Here is a 24271-nt window from a genome sequence, read left to right as displayed (position 1 = left end):
TAGGAAGGAGAGTCCACAACTTCCCGAGGGAGACTGGTCCATTATTGAACAGCTCTGACTGTCAGAAAGTTCAGTACTTGATGTATATGTTGGCAGCATGACTTTGCAGCTGATGGGCAGCCAGTGTCTCTCAGGGATGCCTGCAAGCCCAGGTGCTCCACTCAGCAACCTGTTGTGAACAGCTCTGTGATCTTCAGATGAAGGGGGGGGGCATATGAATTTAATTATTATGAATAATGATAACCTGACTGCCACATTCTGCATCTGATGCAGCTTCCAGACGAACCCCAAGGGAAGCCCCATCTTGTGCATTGCAGTAGTCCAGCCCTGAGGTTACCAACATGGGACTTGTGGCATTTCCTAGACAGGAAAGGGCATACCTGGGATACCAACCTGTTGCTCCTCAGCCCTTCTCACTGGGGATGTTCCCTGAGCACCCAGGGACAAAAGGAACCAGGGGCACCTCTAAACTACTTCCTGTCCCCTCTGAGGGGGCGCAACCCTTTTTAGAACTGGTAAACTCTCTAGCACCAGACCTGGGAGCCCCTCACCCACACAGTCTCCACTTTACAGAAATTCAGTTAACTCGCCCATATCCAGCCCCCCACTGCATTCAGGCCCCAGTTCAAAACAATCACAGCCTCCTTTGTTTCAGATCTCCTAATGGCTGCTCCGTCTAGGGATGGCATGCTCCATGCAGGGACTGTGCCTCCCCCCCCCCCCGGAGGCTGCCTGGCACCTCCCTGGTAACGGAGGAGGAGGAGGAGGAGGAGATCTTGCTGGACTTTCCACTTGCACACTTCCTCTCACAAGGCACAAGAACAGGGACTTCTCCACGCTGGCCCCTTTCCAATTCCCTCCAAAAGAGCTTGCTGGAACCTGGCTCCATGTTCCTGCCTTCAGACAGAAATGCAAAATCTCCCTTTTCATGAAACTTTTGAAATAACTCGGTGGTACTACACGGACTTCCTCCACAAACTATATTTTGGTCATACATATGTTCAATCCAGATTTCCTAACATTTTAAAAATAAGTGAATGGAATGCCCACGGAATTCTTGAGTGATCGAGTTCCACCACAAACTCTCTGCCGCCGTTTGCGGCTTGGATGCTTTCAGAGGTTTTGTGCAAAAGAATCTGAGCTGATATACAAAGGGATTTTGGGGTGGCAGATTGAATCGGGTGGTGTGTGTGTGTGTGTGTGTGTGTGTGTGTGTGTGTGTTGTACACCCTGTGCAGTTTATGACAAAAGCTCATCTTCTGGCTCTACTTAAGAGAAGCAGGCAGAGTCAGAGTTTGGATCTTGCCCAATACACAAACATGGACTCCATTAAATGCCACTATTTCAGTCTCCTGAATGCAACCCCTGCTTTTATTGCTACAATACAATGTGAAAAAGGGAAAGAGGGGCGGTTCCAGGGCTGAACCCTAAGATGGAAAACATGGCCCCTATCAGAGGAGACCCCCTTTAGCCACCCCCCCCCTTCCCAGGCCAAAGATGTCATTGCGCTGTTGAGGAAGAGTGAGTAAGTGTCACCTGATGCCACTGACAGCTGCTGTTGCTTCTCCCCTCTCTGACCCCCCCCCAATTGCTGGGACAAAAATGGCAGCTGGGATGCCATTGGGATCATGTGACCCCCTAAAAATAGCCTGGTAGGCCCAGGACAGGGGTGGGGGGGCCAGAAGCAGCTCCAGAACAAGGCAGAGAGGACTTCCAGGAGCGAGGGCGGCCAGGCGGAGGCCCAAGGACCAGGCCAGGCGAGAGGGAGCCAGGCAGGGGCCAAGTAGGAAGGGTCCAAGGCCGCCAGGCCGGCAGAGAGACGTGTGAGGGGCAGATAGGGGGCAGGGAGAGGACGAGGGCAGAGGGAGGCCCGGGGTGTCCACAGTTGCCACCGAGCCCCTTGGAGTGCACAGGGGGCCGCTGCGGGGATGAACTTTGCCGTGGGCTTCAAGCCGCTGTTGGGGACTTCGCAGAGCATGGACAACCTGGAGAAGCAGCTCATCTGCCCCATCTGCCTGGAGATGTTCACCAAGCCGGTCGTCATCCTGCCCTGCCAGCACAACCTCTGCCGCAAGTGCGCCAACGACATCTTCCAGGTGAGGGCCAGCGGCGTCTCCGCACCTGCCCGGCCAGGTCTCAGCTCTGGGGTGGAAGTGGGTGGGATTGGAGGGCAGGGAGGGTGTCATGGCCAGAGACTCTCCTCCTTTGCTCTTTGCTGTGAATCTGCCTGAGGTATTTCAGAACAACTTGAGCCAAAGAAAAGTGGAGAGGAGCCACCTACCCCAAAGAAGACTTTGAGGTGTGGGGAGAGAGCGGGGGGAGGGGGGGCAGGAGGATGAGTGGGCTAAGGAGGGTGGGGGGCTCAGGTACTGGACACAGCTCTGGGAAGGGAGACGGGATCAGGAGGGCAGAACTGGCTGACGTTGCACAGAAGCAGGGCAGTGCAGTGGACGGAGTGCCAGACTCAGACCTGGGAGAGACCCGGGTTTGAATCTCCCCCCGGCCATGAAGCTCAATGGGTGGTCAGTCGTGGCCTAACCTACCTGGCAAGAGTGTTGGGCAGATTAAATGGGGAGGAGAACGATGTACAGCCCCTCGAGGTCCTGGGACAAAAAGGTGGGATAAAATGACAATAATTACCTAGCAAGCCACCTTCCCTTTTCTCTCAGGTCATCCTCAGGCACGATGTGACTACTTCCTGTCTCCATCGTGGTCCATCCCTGGCCCCCTAATGAGGAAGGGAGGGGGAAATGGAGGTGATGGGGAGGAGCAGCCAGGTGTGGAAGGCAGACGGCTCTCCGGCAGATATTCTTGAGCTGTGATTCCTGCGTTGGGGGGGGGCTGGACTAGATGACCCTTGGGGGTCCCTTCCAACTCTACAGTTCTATGATTCTATATATGTGACCTGCATTAGGCTTCCTCCATCTTCAGCTGCTCTGATGTGTGTGTTCAGGCATTCGCACATCAACATCGTTGCTTCCTGCAAGTAATGAGGTCAGAAGAAAATGAAATGCAGGGCAGATTAAGTTAACTAAGAACAAGTCATCAATAGCACAGACATTATTCAAAGCCTGGCTGCTGGATCAGGCCCACGTAGCTCAGCCTCCAGTTTTCACAGATGCCCAGATGGGAAACCACCAGGCAGGATCTGAGCCCAGGAGCCCCCTCCCCGCTTGTGGTGTCCAGCAACTAGGACTTCTGTGGAAGCAGAGCCTTCCTGGCCAGTAGCCATTGAGAGCTTCTCCTCCCCCATGAATTTGCCCAGTTCAAGTTGGTGTCCCTGGCTGTCTCCTGTGGGAGGGAGTTCCGTAGTATAACTACACACAGCATGAAGAAACACTTTCATCTGTTCTGAATCTTCCAATATTCAGCTTCCTTTGATGTCCACATCTTCTAGTGTGATGAGAGAGGAAGAGAAACTTTTCTTCATCCTCTTTCTCCAGGCCAGGCATCATTTTATAAATTTCAGTGTCCCGATCCAATGCGTGAGGCTTTTAGCCTCCTGATAAATTGTCATTCTGTGGTTTCCTGTTGCAGCCTCCCTTCTGAAGTTCTTTTGTTCCAGGATCTGGTCACGTAAGGTCAGCTCCAGTCTCCTGGGCGGTCAAAGTGTTCCCTCGCTGTTCTTTTAATATTCCCATTTCTGATGACGGATTTGTATCCATTTATACTTTTGGGTTTGCAATGTGCAGAAGGGGACTTGTTGGCAGGCAAAGGCAGGCATTGCAATGCATGAATCCCAGATGCTGTGGGTGGCAGGATTAGGCCCCATACAGTGTCTCTACTCTGGAGATACTAGTACAGGACCTAATCCTGCCAGGATGAGGACAAAGGGGGTCTCTGGGTCTGGGTCTCTGTTGTGTGGCCTGTTGTTAGCAGGAATTGTCTGTATGTAAGTGGAGTCCTACAGCCCAAGGCCTGTCAGAAGAGAGCGTCTGTCGTCGTCCAGGATGGTTTTAAATGGGACCTTTGGAAGAAGTCCCATGGAGCAACCTTCTTTTCTGCTGCTCCAGAGAGGAGGACCCAGGCCAATAGATTCAAATGACAAGAAGGGATATTCCACCTAAACATTTGGAAGAACGTCTTGATGGAAAGAGCTATCCAACAGTAGAACGGTCTCCCTTGGAAGGTGGTAGACTCTCCTTCCTTGGTGGTTTTTAAGCAGAGGTTGGAGGCCATCTGCCATGGATGCTTTAACTGAGATTCCTGCATCTCAGGGGGTTGGGCTGGATGACCCTTCAGGTCCCTTCCTACTCTATGATTCTTGAAGTGGGAGCAAGGGGTGACCTGTCATTCTCCTTCAACCTCTGCCCTGTGGTGCAGCTGATTCTTCTTTCCTGGGATCCCCCTGTTCTGGAGTTCCGTCCGCTTTGTCGGGTGGGTATTCCAGTCTGAGGAATGCCTGGCGTACATTTTATCGTTGTGAGCTTCTGACGAGTTTGAACAGATGCCGTTCCCTGGGAGGGCTTGGCTGTGGACAATGGATTTTGTGATGTGCTTTGGGTGGGGGCCAAAAGCAGGTCAGCATGCAGAGCAGGCAGTAGGTTTCCTATTTAAGGTGAGGTTTATTTGTCCATTATGTAGGCGGAGAAGAGTGGACCTCTTTTGTGGAACACTCTAGGGAAGTAGTTCCCAAGCCTTTTTCTTTTCTTTTCTTTTCTTTTTTTTTTGAGGGGGCACCCCCTTGGTTCCATAAACCCCTCCCCAGTACCCCCCACCCTACCCTTGACTGGTTGGTTGGAGGAGTACGCCTTTGTGGTGAAGAAAAAAGGTTGGGAGGTAGCAGAGCCTACTATGGCTGTAGAGACCGATGTAGGAGAGACATATTTTGTTGCAGCTGAGGCAAGCCACTAAGGAAGATAATAACTTGAGAAAATTCAAAACAGGAAGAATTAATTGTATTCAAAATCCAGTATACCTGAAGGAGCGTCTCCACCCCCATTGTTCTGCCCAGACGCTGAGGTCCAGCTCCGAGGGCCTTCTGGCAGTTCCCTCCCTGCGAGAAGCCAAGTTACAGGGAACCAGGCAGAGGGCCTTCTCGGTGGTGGCACCCACCCTGTGGAATGCCCTCCCATCAAATGTCAGGGAGATAAAGAATCACACAACTTTTAGGAAACATCTGAAGTATTGGGAAGTTTTTAATGTCTGATGCTTTATCACATTATTCTTATTCTTATTCTTATTCTTATTATGTTGGTAGCTGCCCAGAGTGGCTGGGGAGGACCAGCCAGATAGGTGGGGTATAAATAAATCATTATTATTATTATTATTATTATTATTATTATTATTATTACTATTCTGCAAGATGGATGAACTTGATCCAGTGATCCAAATTCTGATATTGACACTTCCAGAGACCCCCTGCTGCCCCCTTGCCTCTTGGAGCCTTCCTAGTTAATCCCTCAGAGGGGGCAGTACTACCCACTTTGGACGCCACTAGTTCAGGGGCTCAAGCACCTCCTGCCTGTGAGTCCAGCTGATGAAAGACACGGTCAGTTTATCCCAAGAGCAGGTCAGATTTTGGGGGACAGGAGCAGATTGTTCTGAGCAAGCCACTGAGACGCTGCCATTCAGCGGAAGATGCATGTTCTCCCCCAAAGCTGAAGTAATTCTGGGTTTCATAGCGCAAAGAGGAATTGTCTCAATGATGATCTGATGACCTTCCACATGGTGTGTGTGTTAAAGGTAAAGGAACCCCTGACCGTTAGGTCCAGTCGCGGTCGACTCTGGGGTTGCGGCGCTCATCTCGCTTTACTGGCCGAGGGAGCCAGCGTACAGTCATGTGGCCGGCAGGACCAAGCCGCTTCTGGTGAACCAGAGCAGCACACAGAAACGGCGTTTACCTTCCCGCTAAAGCAGTACCTATTTATCTACCTACTTGCACTTTGACGTGCTTTCGAACTGCTAGGTGGGCAGGAGTGTGTGTTAAGGATGTCTTAATATCCACAGCAGGAAGGATGGCCTTTTCTGAGAGGCTGCCAATGAACTGTAGTTTTCTCAGAAAGTGAGTGGTGCTCCTCGAGGATCAGAGAGTCTGAGAAGGGGAGCCCATAGAACCAAGCACCCCAACTGTGATGCTACTGACCCCCAAAATCACAGGGCACCAAAGGTTGTCTCGTTTGTGTGTATTGTATCTATCCCGTGCAGTAATTGATTTTACCAGAGATTGGCTGACTGACCTTTTAAATGTGTTGTGGGAGTATTGGATGGTCTTTGTTTTTATTATGCATTTCATTTTTTTATATTATGATTTTATGTTAAGAATATGGGTATAGGGTGGCAAGCAAATTAATTAAATCATCTCCACCCCAGACTTGCCTTCATGTGGCATAAGAACATTCAAAAAGCCCTGCAGGATCCAGCCATCTCACCCAGGATCCTGTTCCAGCAGTGGCCAACCAGGTGCCCATTATGGGGAACCCACAAGCAGGGTCCGAGCGAAAGAGCAACCCTCTCCCCCCCTCCCTCTCCCCTCCCTCTCCCCTCCAGGGCCTTCCAGGAAATTCAGAGGCCTTTTCTGCCTTGGGCTGCAGAGGCAGAGCAATGCCACCAATCAAATAATGATGTGAAATTGGGGGCCTTTGCCTCCTTGGTTTTCTCTCTCTCTGCCTTCCTCCCACCCATAACCTGCAGATGCCCCTTTCCCTAGACTCCAGGTTCATGGAGGTGATAGAGGGGTCTGTGCCGGGCTATTTTTCTGGAAACCGAGATGCCTAAACTCACCATGAACACCTCCCTTATTCTCTGCAAATGGCAATGGCACTCACCTGAGAGGGGCTGGTCAGCATAGGCATAGCAGGGACAGATGGACAGCTCTCCTCAGTCCCCCCCCCCGTCCCCCCTAAATCAAGCAAATAAATGAAAATATGTAACTAACTGGCCAATTGTGTCACAGATAACTCTGTTCTCTCCCCCCCCCCCCACATAGTGCCTGCCCCACCCAAAATAAATCCTGGCTACACCCCTGCCAGCGAGTTCTGGCTGAAAAAAACCCTTGTTCTACAGTCAGGTAACACCCCCCCCCAAAAAAAACACACCACATTCATCCTTACAGGAAACTTAAATAGTCCAAGCATACCCAAGGTCCAAATTTGGGGACCAGTCAAGAGGTGCCACACAGACCCCATAACACAAGTTGTGGGGGAAGAAGACCTCTGAAGCGGAAGACAGCTCTGTCCACCTGCGACCCCAAAAAACCCAGAGGGGTCATCTTGGAACACGCTGGCAAATCCTACACCGAAACCCACAGTTGCAGGAGGGCTTCATTTTGGTTTGGTGTGGGTCAGCAAAACTTTTCAGCAGGGGGCCGGTCCACTGTCCCTCAGACCTTGTGGGGGGCTGGACTATATTTTTTTTGGGGGGGGGAACAAATTCCTATGCCCCACAAATAACCCAGAGATGCATTTTAAATAAAAGCACACATTCTACTCATGAAAAAACATGCGAAAAAAGGCGTGGCTAATTGGTTTACGACCCCAATTAGGCCCAGCTTACAGCGATCTCCGGGTCCGGCACGTTTCCCTCAAGCTGCGCGGATCCTTCGCTCCGCCGCGACATGCAGAGTAAACACTAAACACAGCGGAAAGCTGTTGCTTCTTGGTGTATAAGATCCAAACACACCTAGGCGTCTGTGTGTTTACATAGCAGTCTTTATTACAGCAGTAAAATACAAAAGGGCACTTCTCGGGTTTCCCCTGGGTCTCCCTCGGAAGCAGAGACGGAACAGTGAGGAACAACTCCTCCCTCCCTCCCTCCTTCTGAGTCACCGACGGGAATTGAGGGAACTCTTTAATCCTGGGAGTTCTGAAACCATTCACAAAACACGTCCGTGGGCTGGACTGAGAAGGCGATTGGGCTGGATCCGGCCCCTGGGCCTTAGTTTGCCGACCCAGGGGGTGGAGGCTGCGTGGCTGCCCTTTCCAAGGGGGAAAGCTGGAGCAACTGTGTTCTCTGGAGGCTGATCCTGGGGGTGGGATGAGGGAGGGGAGCCATTTTCCCAAGGGGGGGGGTGTCCCTCTCTAGCCTCAGCAGCGCCACCTAGTGGCCAAAGGGAAAACCATGAATGGAGAAAGGCAGCAGGTCCCTTGCCACTCCCAGCCCTAGATTCAAAATGGGGGGCTTTGCACACTCAGCTAGCTTGTGCTCCCTTAGCTCCCGAGGGAGGAAGTGAAGCTGCTTCTCTTCCAGCTGTTTAACCAGGCAGGACAGATGTGTCTGAACTTGCTCCATGTTTAAGACTATAATCTATATTTTGCACACAAGACTATCCTGCCTGTGTTCTCCTTGCTGCTGCATGGAATAATGCATGACTCCAACCTTGGGATTTAGTAAGTAAAGCTTTTAAAGTTACTTAAGAGTGTGTGGTCTGTTGCTGGAGGGGTAGAGAGAAGGGGCCATGAGCTTTAAAGCAGATTAAAAAGGATATTCAAAAGGGTTTTCCAATTTACATTCCCTCATTATACTACTGCTTAATTCTGTGACTGTTTAAACTTTGCTGGGGGCCCTCTCCTGTTGGAGAGGGTGCAAAGCCCCACGTTTTGAATCTAGGAACCCCATCAACTATTTTTTTCATTACCCACATGTGGGTCAGATCTATTTTCCGCCCCCTCCTGCCTCCCCCACAGGCCTCCAACCCTCTCTGGCAGTCACGCGGCTCCACGTCGGTGTCCTCAGGAGGTCGGTTCCGGTGCCCATCCTGCCGGCATGAAGTGGTGCTGGACCGGCATGGCGTTTATGGGCTGCAGCGCAACCTCCTTGTGGAAAACATCATTGACATCTACAAGCAGGAATCCTCTCGGTAAGCAGTGGGCAGGGAGGGTCGCTCAGACCTCTGAGGGGCCCCCACCTCTGCTCACAGGCATGTCCACCCTGAAGCTTCCCTTCCGGCCAAATGAGGGAGCAGCTCTCAGATTTTGGCTCCTCCCCTGGGATTCCCGCATCACAGGGGGTAGACTAGAGGACCCTTGGGGTCCCCTTCATACTATACAATCTATGATTCAATAACCAGCACATCTTCCCCTCCTGCTGCAAAGGGGCAAATGAGCTTTCAACCCGCAGGACACTTTTTGCATTAGCCCTTATCAAAATACACACAAGCCAGAGTTTTTTTGCTATTCCCAGACCTTGCAGGGTCCACAGAACCTGAGCTGCTTTGGTTGGCTGCCTGCCCTGCTATGTTTCTGCTCCCTCTTCCTGGGTCGGCTTCACATTTGCAACACCAAGACCTAGAAACTGAACCATGTAATCCTCTGTTTATTAGTTGGTTGGCTGCATTTCTACCTCACCTTTACCTATGGGACCGCCTCTCCTGGTATGTCCCACGGAGGACCCTACGGTCTTCAAACAAAAACATCTTGGAGGTCCCGGGCCACAGGGAGGTCAGGCTGGCCTCAACCAGAGCCAGGGCTTTTTCGGCCGTGGCCCCGATCTGGTGGAACGCCCTGTCACCAGAGACCAGGGCCCTGCGGGACTTGACATCTTTCTGCAGGGCCTGCAAGACGGAGCTGTTCCACCAGGCCTTTGGCCAGGGCACAGTCTGACTCCCTCCTTTGGTAATCCTCACAGAACTCTAGCCCAATGGCTGACATTAATTTGACTCTGAATTGATTTTATAATGAATTGATTTTAGAATGCTGTATTATTTTACTGTTGTTAGCTGCTCTGAGCCCGGCTTCAGCTGGGGAGGGCGGGATATAAATAAATTATTATTATTATTATTATTATTATTATTATTATTATTATTATTTATTTCAAGGGAGCTCCAGGTGCTGCAACATGGATCTCCCTCTCCTCGTTTAACCCCCACAACACCCCTGCGAGGCAGGTTAGGCGGAGAGAGGCAGTGACTGGCTGAAGGCCATGTCCAGTGGAGATGTTTAAACCGTGGTCTCCCAGGTCCCAGTCTGACACTCAGACCACTGGGCCACACTGCCTCTGAGGGTCGGGCACTTTGGCCTGCTGCATCCCGGGTGAAGGCAGTGCCCCAGTTCTGCACTGGTTTGAGGTGACCATGACAAAAGACACCCTGTTCAGGTCCTTTCCAGGCCAAATCGGGAACATTCGTCTCGGGGTGGGTTGAGGAGGAGGGGCAATGTCTGGGGGGCTCACCCAGCCTTTCCTTCTCCCCGCTGTGCCCCCCCAGACCCCTCCATGCCAAGGCGGAGCAGCAGCTGATGTGTGAGGAGCATGAGGATGAGAAGATCAACATCTACTGCCTCACCTGCGAGGTCCCCACCTGCTCCATGTGCAAAGTCTTTGGGGCCCACAAGGACTGCGAAGTGGCCCCTCTGACCAACATCTACAAGCGCCAGAAGGTACCAAGCAGCAGTGGCAGTGCGGGGGGGGGGGGGAGGGCCTGCCCTCTCCCTGCAGCCCCACTGGCACTCTCTGGCCTGGGCAGGCAGGGGTGGGGGTAGAGGGGGCAGGAGCTGCCTTTGGCTTTGGAGCCCTGGACACGGCGGTCCCACACCACCTCCGAGAGACTCCAGGGCTTCCAGTTGCTGACGCAGGTTCTGTTTCCTTGGAATGAAGACAAAACAAATTCCTTCCAGTAGCACCTTAAAGACCAACTAAGTCAGTTCTTGGTATGAGCTTTCGTGAAGAAGTGTGCATGCACACGAAAGCTCATACCAAGAACTGACTTAGTTGGTCTTTAAGGTGCTACTGGAAGGAATTTGTTTTGTTTTGACTATGGCAGACCAACACGGCTACCTATCTGTAACTTGGAATGAAGGTCAGCGGAGACTGTGGTGCCTTTAGGGTTTCATTTACCCATATATACAAAGGATGGGACGCGGGCGGCGCTGTGGGTTAAACCACAGAGCCTAGGATTTGCTGATCAGAAGGTTGGCGATTCAAATCCCTGCGACGGGGTGAGCTCCCGTCACTCGGTCCCTGCTCCTGCCAACCTAGCAGTTCGAAAGCACATCAAAGTGCAAGTAGATAAATAGGTACCACTCCAGCGGGAAGGTAAACGGCCTTTCCTTGCGCTGCCCTGGTTCGCCAGAAGTGGCTTTGTCATGCTGGCCACATGACCCAGAAGCTGTACGCCGGCTCCCTCGGTCAGTAAAGTGAGATGAGCGCCGCAACCCCAGAGTCGGCCACAACTGGGTCTAATGGTCAGGGGTCCCTTTACCTTTACAAAGGATGAGCACAGGATGGAGGGGCTCCCAGCATCAGACCCTGACAGGTCTTGCTTCCTCATTAGCTGCAGCTTTGGATTCAGCACAGAACAAGCGAGTCTCTGTGTCTCCAACTTCCAGCCTTCTCCCAACTCTGCTCAGGTCACCCACTTCACACTGGCATCTAAGGGAGGGGGTGCAGGAGAGGCCCCCCCCCCATTAGCCTGGAGGGCCCCCTCACGGATCTTGCAACATGACGAGGACACTGAAGTGGTCAGCTGAGGTTGTCTTTGTGGGAATGTTCAGGGTAGCAGGAGAGAATATATTGTTTATTTATATCCTTCCAAACTTTTGCTAGCAAGTTTCTTTATGTAGCAGAGTTACAGTCCCCTTTTTACATGCCCAGCAGATAGCTGGCTGCAGGCTCGTGTGAGCCTCTCACTAGTATACAATTCAGCCTGCCCGGCTCAGATTGAATTGTAAAGTCCTGGTAAGTTCTCTTAAAAGAATAAAGACATGACAATTTTATTGTCAGCTGGATTACTGAAGGGAGACTTAGTTACAAATACAGTGGTGCCTCGCAAGACGAAAAGAATCCGCTCGGCGAGTCTCTTCGTATAGCGGTTTTTTCATCTTGCGAAGCAAGCCCATTGATGGCTTAGCGGATTAGCGCTATTAGCGGTTTAGCGGCTTATTGGTTTAGCGGATAAGCGGCTTAGTGGCTTAGAAAAGGGGGGGGAGGGGGAAAAACCCGCAGGAACTCGCAAGACATTTTCGTCTTGCGAAGCAAGCCCATAGGAAATTCGTTTTGTGAAGCACCTCCAAAACGGAAAACTCTTTCGTCTAGCGAGTTTTCCATCTTGCGAGGCGTTCGTCTTGCGGGGCACCACTGTATGTACATGTGGATCTACCCCATATGGGGGAATAATCCCAGTGCTTCTGCTGGATGGCAGAAGCACTGGAATGAAGAAGTGAAAGAGAGAGAGAGTCCTGTGTGATTCGTCCTTTTGTTACCTGGACAGGTAAGGTCACGGCCACTTCTAGTCACATGCAAAGGAAGAATGCTCCAGCCCAGGAGGAACAGGAAGTTTTGACTGGCTGGACCAGGGGTCAGCAAACTTTTTCAGCAGGGGGCCGGTCCACTGTCCCTCAGACCTTGGGGGGGGGGCGGACTATATTTTGAAAAAAAAGAATGAATGAATTCCTATGCCCCACAAATAACCCAGAGATGCATTTTAAATAAAAGGACACATTCTACTCATGTAAAAACACGCTGATTCCTGGACCGTCTGCAGGCCAGATTTAGAAGGCGATTGGGCTGGATCCGGCCCCTGGGCCTTAGTTTGCCTACCCATGGGCTGGACCAAACATCCCCTTGCATGTCCACTCTAGGAAAACAAGGAATGTTGTATTTGACTGCTCCCAGTGGATTACATCCCACAGTCTTCCTCCCTCTTTCTGACTGGGCAGGGGGAGCTGAGCGATGGCATCGCCATGCTGGTGGCTGGGAACGACCGGATCCAGGCCATCATCACCCAGATGGAGGAGATCTGCAAAACCATTGAGGTGAGTGGGGAGGAGCCTCCGTGCTCCCACTGGGCACCCGACTGGGGCTCGTCTCTTCTGGTGGATCCCCTGCGCAAGTGGAATCTGGGGAGAAGAGCCCCCCCCCATAGAATTTGCAGGGAATTCTGAAGCCCCACCCAGGAGATCTCTGAGCTGATTTAAAAACCTGCCATTATATAGCCTTAAACCTTCAAAGTTGCAGTTGCCTTCGGACCCCCCTCAGGGGCCAAAAGGTGACTCACAAATAAAGGAAACGGGTGAGTCCTGCCAAGGGGCCAACTGAGCCCTGCCCAGATGGTGAAAAGAGGCCTTTTCAAAACCTGGCAGGCTGGTGGTTTCTAAAGTGGGTGGTAGTGTTGCCTGGGGGGCAGTGGGGCTACCGGGGGGGGGGCTAAGATGCAGTGGGGTGCTGGAAGTTCAGATTAATCTCTGGCTTCAGGGTCACTGAATCAAGTTCATCCAATTTGGCATAATAATTTAATAATAAGCTTAATAATTTAAATTGCATTTTGAATAAATGTGCAATTCGTTGTTTTGAATTTTATTGTGCTGCTGTTGAACGATCCTTTCTATGGGGGGGGGGGGCTCTGGGTTCATGCGTTTATGGAGCCAAAGGGGCAGAGGCCCAGAAAGGTTTGGGAGCCCACCGTTGTTGTAAACAAAATTTGCCCTTTTCTCCTCATGGGGTACCCAAAAGCCCTTATAGAGTCCCTTACATAGGTTCCCTATTTGTAGGTGAAAATAACATAGGCCAACCAGAGAATATTGAGAAGCAAAGCAGCTCGTAAGCCTGATCTTTATTGATCTGTTGCAACAGGGTCCTCACTCACCACACGCAGGAGGGAGAGGGAACCCAGAACAAAAGTGTGCCTGCCCTTATATAGACATTTTAAATTCCCTGCCCTGGAGCTCAAGACCACCCCTCCATACATCATACATACATCACAGAAGGGGTGTAACCCAAGACCACCACCCCAGATACATCATACCTACATCACAGAAAAGGCGGTTTACAGCAGAAATCTGAGTGGTTTGTTTACCTCCTGTCTGGCAGGTTACCTGTTGAATGGTCACTTGATTGGATTGCCTGGGGAGCCTGGCCAGTCTTTTGTAATGACAAATACTGAGTTCCTGAGCCAGGTCACAGGCTCACCCTATTCATACACAGACATATCCTTAAGACAGGATTTGTGAAGGAAAATATAATGGGGAGGCTTTTCCATTTTACTCGCAGATAAAACATTTGCTCAGTTTGGGAATCAAAATGGTTCCAGGTCGGTCTTCCTGTGCTGATCTATGTACATGCTTGGTTGGTACACTTATGAGCATTTAAGATATCTAAGACCTCAGAATCCCTGTCACACCGTGCTCACCTGCTTCACGCCTCCCCTGGCAGGACAACGCCCGGCGGCAAAAGCAGCACCTCTGCCTGCGCTTTGACTCCTTGTACAGCCTCCTGGAAGAGCGCAAAAAGGAGCTTCTGCTGGAGATTGGGCGGGAGCAGGACGAGAAGCTCCAGCGGGTGCGGGGCCTGATCCGCCAGTATGGGGACCACCTTGAGGTCTCCTCCAAGCTGGTGGAGTCGGCCATCCAGTCCATGGAGGAGCCCCAAATGGCTGCCTACCTCCAGGTACATGCAGGTGGGGCGGGAGGAGCGGGAGGGGGGACTGGGCAGGGCAGGATGCTTGAGGTGGGTGGGTGGGGGGCAGGGACCCACAGAAAATAGTGGGAGGGGCTGTGCAAACCCTGGGGAAAGCAATGGTCCCCTTTTGGTTTGTGAAGGGGGTTGTTCAAAGGGTTCTACCTGCCAGGGCTGGTGCTGAAACACTCTCTTTCTTTTCCTACAGCAGGCAAAGGAGCTGATCAAAAAGTGAGTAGCATGAGATGGGGAGGAAGGAGCAGAGCCTCTTGCATCTTTCCTGGGGGGCCAGGGGCTCAGCACCACCCCACAGACCAGGGGCACAACGGTGGGCCAAGCCAACAGTAGGGGGCAGCCCTCACCCAGGCACCAAAGTTTCACCCCCTGACTCAGCCACGTATTGGCTCTCCTGGATCCTCTTGACCTTGAGGGAGCCCCCCCCCCCCCGACTCCACCCCCCAAGCAGCTGGGTCTCTCTCTGGGTTCAGAGTCATCCTTAGTGCATGCAAGTCCAGATATGGAATAAGCTGGCTGTCCTTCACAAATAGTCTGGCAACAGCTTGGGAAGTAAGTTTAAAAATAATATTTACTTGGTTTATATTCATGCGTTGGATCACAGCAATGGCAGCAGTAAAAGCTTTGCAGGCAAAATACTTCCATGTCCAGGATAACCAGCTTCAGGCATGTGCTTCAGGCATCTGCACCCAAAGCCACTCAAAGGAAGAGGGGCAGGGACCGGAAGTGTCCTCCAGGAATGCAGGGGAAATGACCTCACACAGAACCCGCTCTCTACCAATCGTACCTCTATGGTCTGAGTATCTGCCTACCAGCAGTATAGCCCTGTGTTGTTAGTCCCAATAATATGCATTTGTTGAATTTGGCTGCTAATCTCCCACTGCTGCAACACAGGTGAAGAGTGGGCCTGCCTGCCTGCCTGGTGAATGGGCTCAGTCTCACCTCTCTCCTCCTTCCCCCCGCAGAATCACAGACATGTCCAAAGTCTCCATGAGCAGCCACCCAGAGCCTGGCTATGAAAGCATGGACCACTTCACGGTCAACATCGACCACGTGGCGGAAATGCTGAGGACAATTGAATTCCAGACAGGTGAGACTCACACCTAGACCAGAAGGGGATGGGAAGAAGGGAAGACTGCCGCTGGCTGGCCATCTCCTTCCCTGGGCAGAGCTCAGGATCGCTGGCTTGCTGGGCTGAGCCGCAGTCAGGGAAGGAACTGGCATCACCTGGGACACAAGGAAGAGGGAGCCCCACTGAGCCTGTCTGCTCCCCCCCCCCAATATCCTGGCAGACAGCGATGAAAAGCTGGCAGTTTTAGTCTGAAGAGTGTTCACAGAATCCTAGAACTGTAAAGTCGGAAGAGACTCCAAGGGTCATCTAGTCCAGCCCCCGTGTTGCAGGTACGATTGTGTCTGTGTCTGCACAGAAGACACCTAGAACCCTGCTTGCACCTGCCAGCACAGCAGACACTTGGGCTTCCAGAAAACCTTTGGCAAAAAAATTATGCACGATTGACGCAGAGAGAGAAAATGTCCCATCGCCATCTCCATGGGATTCTGCAACTTTCCCTGAGGTGGTGGGTGGGCAACAGTGTGGAATGTGACATCACAGAAAGCTGTCAAATACAACATTTCCTGTTTGCCCAGAATGGACCCACAGGGGGATGTTGCAGCAGCCAGGAGGACTTCCTGTCACACCTGGTCTGGAGCATCCTCCCCCTGCGTCTGACCAGGTAGATGGATGTGGGAGACCCTATAAAAGCACTGGTCACGCAGCCATCTTCCCTTTTCCTCTTATTCCATCCTTGTGTCTTTTGCTGTCTGCTGGCCCTCAGCCAGCAGCATGTGGGCTTAACTCCCATAAGGGATGAACCCACACTCTCTTCTGTAACTACAAGCTGAAGCCTGCCTTCAGGATCATACTGTGAACTGAATGTAAGTAAACTTCTTATAAAGAAGTGTCTTTATTCTTTTTAAGAGGGAGCAAAGGGGAATTTGCCAGGAACAATCCTATCTGGACAAGCCAGACAAATCTACCAACTAGTTTCCTGCAATATAGAGGGGAATGTGCTCTGCTGCTAGCTCACTAGCATGAGCGCGGAAGGATAATATTCAGTTCATATATCCTCTCCTACTATCCACCACATTTCCAGCTGAAGGAAGGCCTTTCTTCACCATCTCTCCCTTTCAGATGCTGCTGGAGAGGACGCGGAGCAGGAGGGTCTTGGCCCAGAGGGGGGCTTGGAGGCAGAAGAGGGAGAACATCTGGAGGGGACAGATGCCCCCGTGGGGACAGAAGGTGAGTTGGGACTGGAAGGGAGAGGGGGGCAAGGGGGGGCTGGCCTGGGGCTGCTTGGTGGTGGGGCTGGGGGTTGGCACAGCCATCAGGCACCGTGAGTTCTGGGTGGGTCAACGACACCTGGGCTCCAGAAGAGTCCATCAATCTCACACCCGCAGTTTACTCAGGAAGCCAGGAATGGATCTGTTGGAAGATGCATGGCGGATAAGAGAAAGAACTTCTTCATGCAGTCGAACTGTGAAACTCCCCTCCTCAGGAGAATATCAAATTCATGGAGGAGGAGGAGGAGGAGGAGGAGGAGGAGGAGGAGGAGGAGAGGGCTGTCAAGGGAAGCCACAGGAGGGGATGGGGCTCTTGGGATCAGATCCTGCTTGCTGGTTTATATGTGGAGCATCCAGCACTGGCAGACTTTGGGTTCTCACATGTCAGCAGCACCCTAAAATGGCCCCCTCCTTGTTCTCGATTCTACAGCATTGCTGTGGTGCCCCCTGCCGTGCAGCACCCAGTAGGACTGCGCTGCTCAGGTGGCTGTGAAACTGCCTCTGCACCCAGGTGGCCCCTGTGAGAGGAGGCTGGGCTGGAAGGGACAATGGCTGCCTGACCCAGTTGGTTTCTCTCCCGTTCTGAATGCAAATCTGGTGGCAGTGGTGGGAGAGCTCTTCCTGCCCCTCTTCCAGTGATGGGTCTCTGTGGAACTGACTGGCGTTGCTGTTGTAGAAGCTACTGTCTAGAACCATAGAACAGTAGAGCTGGGAGGGACCCCAAGGGCCATCTAGACCAATCCCAGAGGCAGCTTTAGGATGGCCTGACTGGTTTGGCCACAATGGGCGCCAAGCTGCAGGGGGCACCACCACGATGCTGTAGAACAGAGAGCGGGGGGGGGGGCACCAAATTTTAGCACCACACAGGGCACTGCTGAAAGCGGAGACCCCAAATTCACCACTGCCAACCCTCTGAAATGCACACATCGCAGGTGAAGAAGACAGAGAAGAGGAGGCCAGGACTGCTCAGCTGGCTTTGGCCGGAAGCATTCTCACTCCAGCAGGGTCCAGGCAGGCAGCGGCAAAGGCCAGACTTCACATCCCATAATAGATGAAGGGCCATTATGCTTGGTGGTGGAGCACCTGCTCTGCTTGCAGGTATGCTCCCCCATCCCCCCCAGGGGCTTCCCAAGGTAGGGCTTCAGAGACCTTGGGGGCCACTGTCCCCTAAGCTCAATGGACCAAGCAAGGGCCTCACTCTGCGCCAGGCAGCTGCTTCCTCTCTTTCTCTGAGCTTGGGCTCAGACACGGGCCCTCCCCACTGGCAGAACCTGACATGTGAACCAGAGAGGCGTTGTAGAGTTGAATGGGATCCAAAGAGTCATCTAGTCTACCCCCGGCAACATCATGGGCTTGAGGGCTTGAGAGTCTCCCTTTTCTCTGCCTAGATGGAGAGAACCTGCCCCGGCTGAGGCCAAAGCCAGCCAGTGCCTCTCATGGTAAGTGCGTCCTGGATCTGACCCTGGGAGACCCCATAAAAGGGCTGGTCACACAGACATCTTCCCTTTCCCACCGTATTCCATCCTGGTGTCTTTTGCTGTCTGCTGGCCCTCAGCCAGCAGCACATGGGCTCAACTCCCACACTCTCTTCTGTAACTACAAGCTCAAGCCTGCTTTCAGGAACATACTGTGAACTGAAGGTAAGTAAACTTCCCCAGCACACCTGACTCAGCCCAAATGAGGCTGGGGGGGGGTCAGGAATGTGGATGTGGCTCCAGCTCCTCCCGCCCCCCCCTTGGGGATCAGCCTAGCCATGAGCTCCGTTGCGCATCCGCAGCCCATTTGACTCAGCACTGAGTGGGGCACAGTCCGGCTTACCCACAAGACATATCCCCCTCTCCCCTGCCTCCAGAAATTTAAAAATCTGAGGTTTTTAAAGAAAACCTGGGGACTCCCAGATGCAGTTTTCAGGGCTCCCACACCTTCTTTTCTGCTCCGAGCTGGACGTAAAAGAGAAATTCGGGGTGGGGGTGGGGCTGCCCTCTCTCTTCCCTGCCGATGAGCCCAGGCACCCCCTCCCCCAATGCTGAGTGTGGCTCTTTCCCCCTCAAGCAGGTCAGCACTGAGGAGTCAAAGCAGCAGCGCCCCCCCCCCCGCCGCCCCCGCCAAAGGACTTCCTCGCTTTCGCCTGCACTTTGCCGAGTTTTTAATCTGCCGAGAGAATAAAGTTGTGTCACGTTTGCTAAAGCCGCTGATTCCAGGTCCCGTTTTTCTTTTGTTGGGAGGGGGCGCTCTCTCGGCCTGAGGCAGCGAAGCCACTTCGGAAAAAAGGGGAAGTGGCATGGGGGGGGGGCGAGGGAGTCCAAGGATCACCTGGAACTGTAGCCTTGGAAGGTAGCCCCAGGGGTCATCTAGTCCAACCCCGCTGCGGTGCAGGAATCGCCGCTAAAGAACCCCTTTAAAAGTGCCCTGCGGCAGAGTCCGTCCCTAGGGTCTCTGGCCGCGAGGAGCCGAAGAGGAGGACTGAGACGGGGCGAATGGAAGAGGCTGGGCGAGGGCAGCGGGGAATCCGGAGACCGGCGCTCCCGTTTCTCCAGCGCCCCAGCCGGGCTGCCGAGGAGGCCGAGAGGCGGGGAGGAGCCCACAGCGTGGACCACCCGGAGGGCGGGGGGCTGGAAGAAGGGCAGAGCCCCCCATTTCCCCCCAAGCTGAAAAGATCCGAAAACGTTTCCAAAAAGGCGAATCGCTCCAACCCCTTGAAGGACTTATCCCGAACCTATTCCAGCTCCACAAAATCATTTTTGCTCTGAGAGGAGGAAAAATTTCCCACGCCATGCATCGTTTCATAAACATGGATTCCCTTTTCTCTAAACTAAAAGGTCCCAAATGCTGCTTTCTGCTCAGGGGAGCAGCCGCTCCACACCCCTGACCGTTTTGGTTGCGCTTTTCTGAACTCCTCAATATCCCTTTCGAGGCGAGGCGGCCGGAACTGCACACAGTTAAATGTCGTCACACCATAGATTTGCATTTCTATTATCACGATACTGGCAGTTTTATTTTCATCATCTTTCCTAAGGATCCCGCGCGTGAAATCTGCCTTTCCCGCACCTGCCGCGCGTGGCGTCCCTCTTCTCACTCAGCCTCCCCCTCCTCCTCGGATCCCGGATCATGTCGCTCCTGGCCCGTCAGCTCCAGTTCAGACCCCACAAGAGTATGTGAAATTAAGATTTCCCGCCCCTAATTCTTGCATATCTTGACACTTGTTAGCATTGAATTGCGTTTGCCATTTTATTGCCCGTTCACTCAGTTCGGAGAGATCCCTTCGGAGCTACTAATATTAATACCGTCAACAACAACAGTAGTAGTAAATAGTGGAAAATCATAAATACATATATTTTAAGAGTGATGGCTGCCGCGTAATAACCAAAGTGGCGGCGAGAAGGGGTGTGTCTCCATTCCCTCCTCTCAGTTTACGCTCCCTGCCGACTCTCAAGGCAGCTCTTGCGGGGGGGGGGGGTGCTGTCCACGGTGCTGATGGTCGCGGCCAAAGCCTGTCTGGGCAGCAGCCTCTTGCACCTTCGTTTGCGGAGGGAGCAATTTGGGTGGGATAATCCTGCACCGTCCCAGGACCAGGATCGGGGAGCCGCGTCTGCATGGAGAACCCTGAGAGGTTCGAAAACGTCTCTTCCTCCACCCACCCCCTTGAGTTGGGCTATGGGGGGGCAGGATTTCAGGAGAGGAGAGCCTCAGCTTCCATCATCATCTCCCGCTGCGCTTGCCCACCCCGTGACACGCTTCTTTGGAAGGAAGCCCCGCGGAATGACGGCGGGACAGACTCCCGAAGACACAGAAGGAGCAGGAGGAGAGCGCTTCAAGTTCGCTAGCCTCTCTTGGAGCGGCTTAGCGTGGTTGGGTGTGTGTGCAACTTCAAGGGAGGAAAGAACTGCCTCTCCCCCCCCCGCATCCCACTGAGATTCTCTCCCCCCGCAAAAAGATTCCCTCTCTTCCCAGCGCCCCCCGCAAAAGCATAAAGGGAGCGTATCCCGCGGGCAGTTCAGTGGCTGATCCTTGGAGCGAGCGGTTGCGCTTCCACCCAGCGCGTCTCCTGGACTTCTGCGCTTCTCCCGCCGGGCAGCGTCCCCTCCCCCGTTCCACAGAGGAGGGATCCCCGCTCCAGCCTCCGTCCTCCACTCCCGGTTCTCCCGGCCCTCCTCCTCCCCTCGCACGCCGAAAAAAGCGCTCCGTCTCCCTCTTCATCGCACCAAGAGCGCCCCGTCTGCGCCTTCTCCTCCCGGGACGGCTGGTCTGGGGCGGCCTCCTTCTGCGGGCGGGCCGGGCGGAGGAGACCGAAGACGGTCCGGGGCCGGCCGGCCTGTCCGGGTCTCACTTGCCCACCGAGTCGAAGAGGAGGCGGTTCTGCTCGGCCTGGGCTTGCTGGCTCTGCGCCCGGGAGATCTCCATCATCTGACGGAGGAGGTGGAAAGTCAGGTCGATGGAGAGCGGCGGGTCGCGGCGCTTCAGGCGCTCGGCCAGGCGGCGGCGCAGCAGCTCCCCGTCGGGGCCCGAGCGCGGCAGCGAGCGCACCAGCAAGGCCACCCCGTCGGGCCCCGGAGCCGGCAGCGGGGGCGGGAGGGGCCAGGCGGCGGCGCGGTCCTCCCCCCGGAGCAGGAGCAGCAGCCGCAGCCGCAGGCTCAAGCCGCTCTCGGCGCTGCCGTCGAGGGCCGGCGCTGGCCTGACTCCGAGAGCCGCGTGTGACACCAGCAGGAGCGAGGCCACGAGGATGGGCAGCGGCGCCCGCCTCATGCTGGGGCGGTCCAGGCCTAGAGGGGGAGAGGAACAGAACATCAGGAGAGCCCCAGAGCCGCCGGATCAGGCCCAAGGAGGCCCGTCGGGGCCCGCAGCCGCTTCTCGCAGTGACTGGCTGGAGAGCAGCAGGGCTCAGTCGCAGCGCGGGAGGCAGAGTTTGAAGCAGCCCCGACGCCCACCTGTGGAGCAGCTCCTCAGCCCCCCCCCGCCGCCCCGTCCCTCCTCCAGCTCTTCCCCCCTCATGTCCCCCGGGCAAACTCTAGGGCAGAGAAGACTGTGCCCCCACCCAAGTCCCTCACCAGCCATCTCTCAGCCGCTCCGGGTGTCCGATGCCAACAGGGGGCGACACGGGGCAGCCCCGGACCAGGCTCCCTCCGCAGGAAAGAGGTTTTTCTCCGCCTCGGCGTGAGGAGATCTCCTTCTCCTTCGTCGTCTTCTTCTTCTTCTTCTTCTTCTTCTTCTTCTTCTTCTTCTTCTTCTTCTTCTTCTTCTTCTCCTCCTCTCTCTCTCTCTCTCTCTCTCTCTCTCTCTCCTTCTTTCCGCCCTGCGACGCCGGGGACTCTCTCCCCACGGTGTCCTTGCCAAGCCGGGAAGAAGGGTGCGCGGAGCCGCGGGAGGAATCTTTATATAGAGCAGGCCGGGAGATCCATTGACGTCAGCTCGGGACATGGACTGATTGCCGATGGAGCGGGCGGCGGCGGCCCCCGAAGGACCCTCCTGGGATCGGGCGGAGGAGAAGGAGTCGCGGCTCCCCCTGCGCGGCGCCCTCGCCCCGCCGGGATTCTCGCCGCTTCTGCAGCTGAGCCCCAAGGCTGCGCGCAGGAACCTCTGGACGTCTGTCCTGAACTCCACGGCACTCGCGCCCCCCCCGCCCCGCTTGGCCTTCTCGCGCCCCCGGGTTACCCCTCCCGGCTCCGGGCTGCATGACTCTGTCGGAGGGGCTGCGCCGACTGAGAGCGATAGACTGAAGAGGAGGGGCTGTGGGTGCGGGACAGCGATACTCCCCCCGCCCCAATAAAACCACAGAATGAATGAGTTCTGGAGTTGGAAGGGACCCCGAGGGTCATCTAGTCCAACCCCCTGCTATGCAGGAATCACAGTTAAAGAATCACTGACAAGTGACTCGGAGAATCGTAGAACTGAATAGTTGCAAGGGACCCCGAGGGTCATCTAGCCCAACCCCGTCCAATGCAGGAAGGTGATGACTGGGTGGAGTTCGGGCTGGAAGCATCTGGGGAGCAGAATCAAGGCCGCGGGGTTTGTTTCTAGTCCACCGCGCTTCCCTGCTGAACCTGCAGGCGCCACAGAGGTCGTAGGCTGTTTCCCTAAGGAACCTGGACCTCGGGCAGTGTGGTGGGGTACGCGCGAGGATGGAGGGGGAGTAGCACCTAGCAGTCGGCGCCATCAAGGGAGGGTTCCGGGGGACTTATTCCCAGTTGGCCACTTGAAGGGGTTTCTGCCCTCGATGCAATATCTAATTTACTTTAGTTATTAATTTAAAAAGAAAACAACATAGCTGAAGAGGAGGACCATTTTGTCGCATCTCCGCGTTCCCTCACTAGGTGCCCTTAGGAGGGTGAGATTCTGAACTGTTGCTTCAGGCTCAAGCACTCAGAGACCAAGAGAGATCCAGACCTGGGCTGCGGGAAACCCCAAAGAGAGGCTGTCAAAACTGGGGTCAAGGCTAGAGGGACAAATCCCAACAGGGCAGAGCCAGGAAGCAGAGGCCGAGCTGACCCAACACACTGGCCTTCCGGCCGCTGTCACGGTGGGGGGGGGGCAAGATTAGCGTTTGCTGCGGAGGAAGCTGTGGTTTGGGAGAACTTCCGTCTCCCCACTCAGGCGACATCTCCTCACAGGGCACAGACTGCCTTCCGTGTCCACCGGGGAGAGACATGGCCACATGCTCAGGAACAGGGGGCTTCAGCGGGTTGGGCTAGATGACCCTTTGAGGTCCCTGCAACTCTACAATTCGAAAATTCTAAGCAGCCGAATTCGGCCGGGAGCAGCCGCTGTCCGTGGTGCTGAACAGGCGCGACCGTGACAGCTCTCCCTGCCTCTGTCCAGCCTCCGGGTCTGGAGACGCGCCTCGCTCCCCCAGAGCGCAGCCCCGAGCGCTTGTCCTCTGCTATCCCGACTCCTCTTTCCTGGGATGTTGCCCAAACTGGCGCCCGCGAGCCCTTCCGCCCAGTGCGCTCGGGCTCCCCAACCATCATTCCTATAGCCATTAAGGTCTCCCTCGAGGCCAGGGGCTGGGTTAAGCGAGGGGGTCAGGCAGGGGTCCTGCTTCCCGACCTCCACAGCGGAAGGAGCGCGCATAGTGGCTGGGAAAGGCCTTGGCTGGGGGCGGGGGCGGGGGGAGAAGCAGATGCTCGGAGTGCAGAAGGGCCCAGGTTCAATCTTTGCGTCCTCAGGTGAGGCTGGCAAAGACTTTGGAGACCCTTGAGAGCCTCTGCCGGTGGAAGCGGACTGTCTGGGGACAGAGGGGTCGCTCCGAAATGCTTTGAAATGCCCTTTCCCTCCCCGTGGGGTTTCAGGGTCCGGGGTTTCGGGAAGCGCTCGCTAGGCTGCCCCGGAAGGCTCGGCCCGGCTAACCTCACCGCGAGGCCTGCGAGCGCCTTTCTTCCCCCAGCCTCTTAATGGGCAGCCTGTTCCTCGCCTGGCAGCCGGAGCCCCCCGGCGCTCCGCAGGCCATTGCACTGACCTCATCCAAGTGCCTTTTAATGGAGTATTATTAGGGCTCCCGCTTCTGGAATGGGGGAAGGCAGGGGAGCGAGGCAGACTTTGAGACGGGGGTGTCCCTATAGGACAGGTCCTTTGCAAATCGTGAGCCACGATGGGAAGC

The 24271-nt window shown here is 54.5% G+C and overlaps 2 protein-coding genes across 3 annotated transcripts; one reads left to right on the top strand and one right to left on the bottom strand.

Moving 5' to 3' along the window:
* The first annotated feature begins 1675 nt into the window (after positions 1 to 1675).
* TRIM54 (tripartite motif containing 54) lies at positions 1676 to 18867 on the top strand. Of its 2 annotated transcripts, none has more exons than XM_081855971.1 (10): positions 1676 to 2096; positions 8625 to 8797; positions 10142 to 10313; positions 12591 to 12686; positions 14083 to 14316; positions 14534 to 14556; positions 15306 to 15430; positions 16532 to 16639; positions 18069 to 18119; positions 18733 to 18867. In XM_081855971.1, exons 1-10 carry the CDS (start codon positions 1929 to 1931, stop codon positions 18744 to 18746), a joined length of 1164 nt encoding a protein of 387 aa, XP_081712097.1. In that variant the 5' UTR covers positions 1676 to 1928; the 3' UTR covers positions 18747 to 18867. The 2 variants fall into 2 exon arrangements, with proteins under 2 accessions (XP_081712097.1, XP_081712098.1); XM_081855972.1 differs by having other exon boundaries at positions 1677 to 2096; positions 18736 to 18867.
* A 1958-nt stretch (positions 18868 to 20825) lies between these two features.
* On the bottom strand, positions 20826 to 21423 carry UCN (urocortin; the record flags this gene model as incomplete). The annotated part of the gene is made up of 1 exon (XM_081856302.1): positions 20826 to 21423. The coding sequence occupies one exon, from the start codon at positions 21421 to 21423 to the stop codon at positions 21004 to 21006; it is 420 nt and encodes a 139-aa protein (XP_081712428.1). The 3' UTR covers positions 20826 to 21003.
* Positions 21424 to 24271: the final 2848 nt, after the last annotated feature.

The sequence above is a fragment of the Podarcis erhardii genome (assembly GCF_964252035.2).
Source record: "Podarcis erhardii genome assembly, chromosome: 3".
Classification (NCBI taxonomy): Eukaryota; Metazoa; Chordata; class Lepidosauria; order Squamata; family Lacertidae; genus Podarcis; species Podarcis erhardii.
This window is presented reverse-complemented; position numbering and strand designations above follow the sequence as displayed.

What these genes read in the sequence shown, in the direction of transcription:
- TRIM54 (XM_081855971.1), top strand. Translation starts at nt 1,929, where the DNA reads ATGAACTTTGCCGTGGGCTTCAAGCCGCTGTTGGGGACTTCGCAGAGC. An exon ending in AGATCTGCAAAACCATTGAG is followed by an intron (nt 12,687 to 14,082) that starts GTGAGTGGGGAG and finishes CTCCCCTGGCAG; the next exon opens with GACAACGCCCGGCGGCAAAA. An exon ending in AAATGGCTGCCTACCTCCAG is followed by an intron (nt 14,317 to 14,533) that starts GTACATGCAGGT and finishes CTTTTCCTACAG; the next exon opens with CAGGCAAAGGAGCTGATCAA.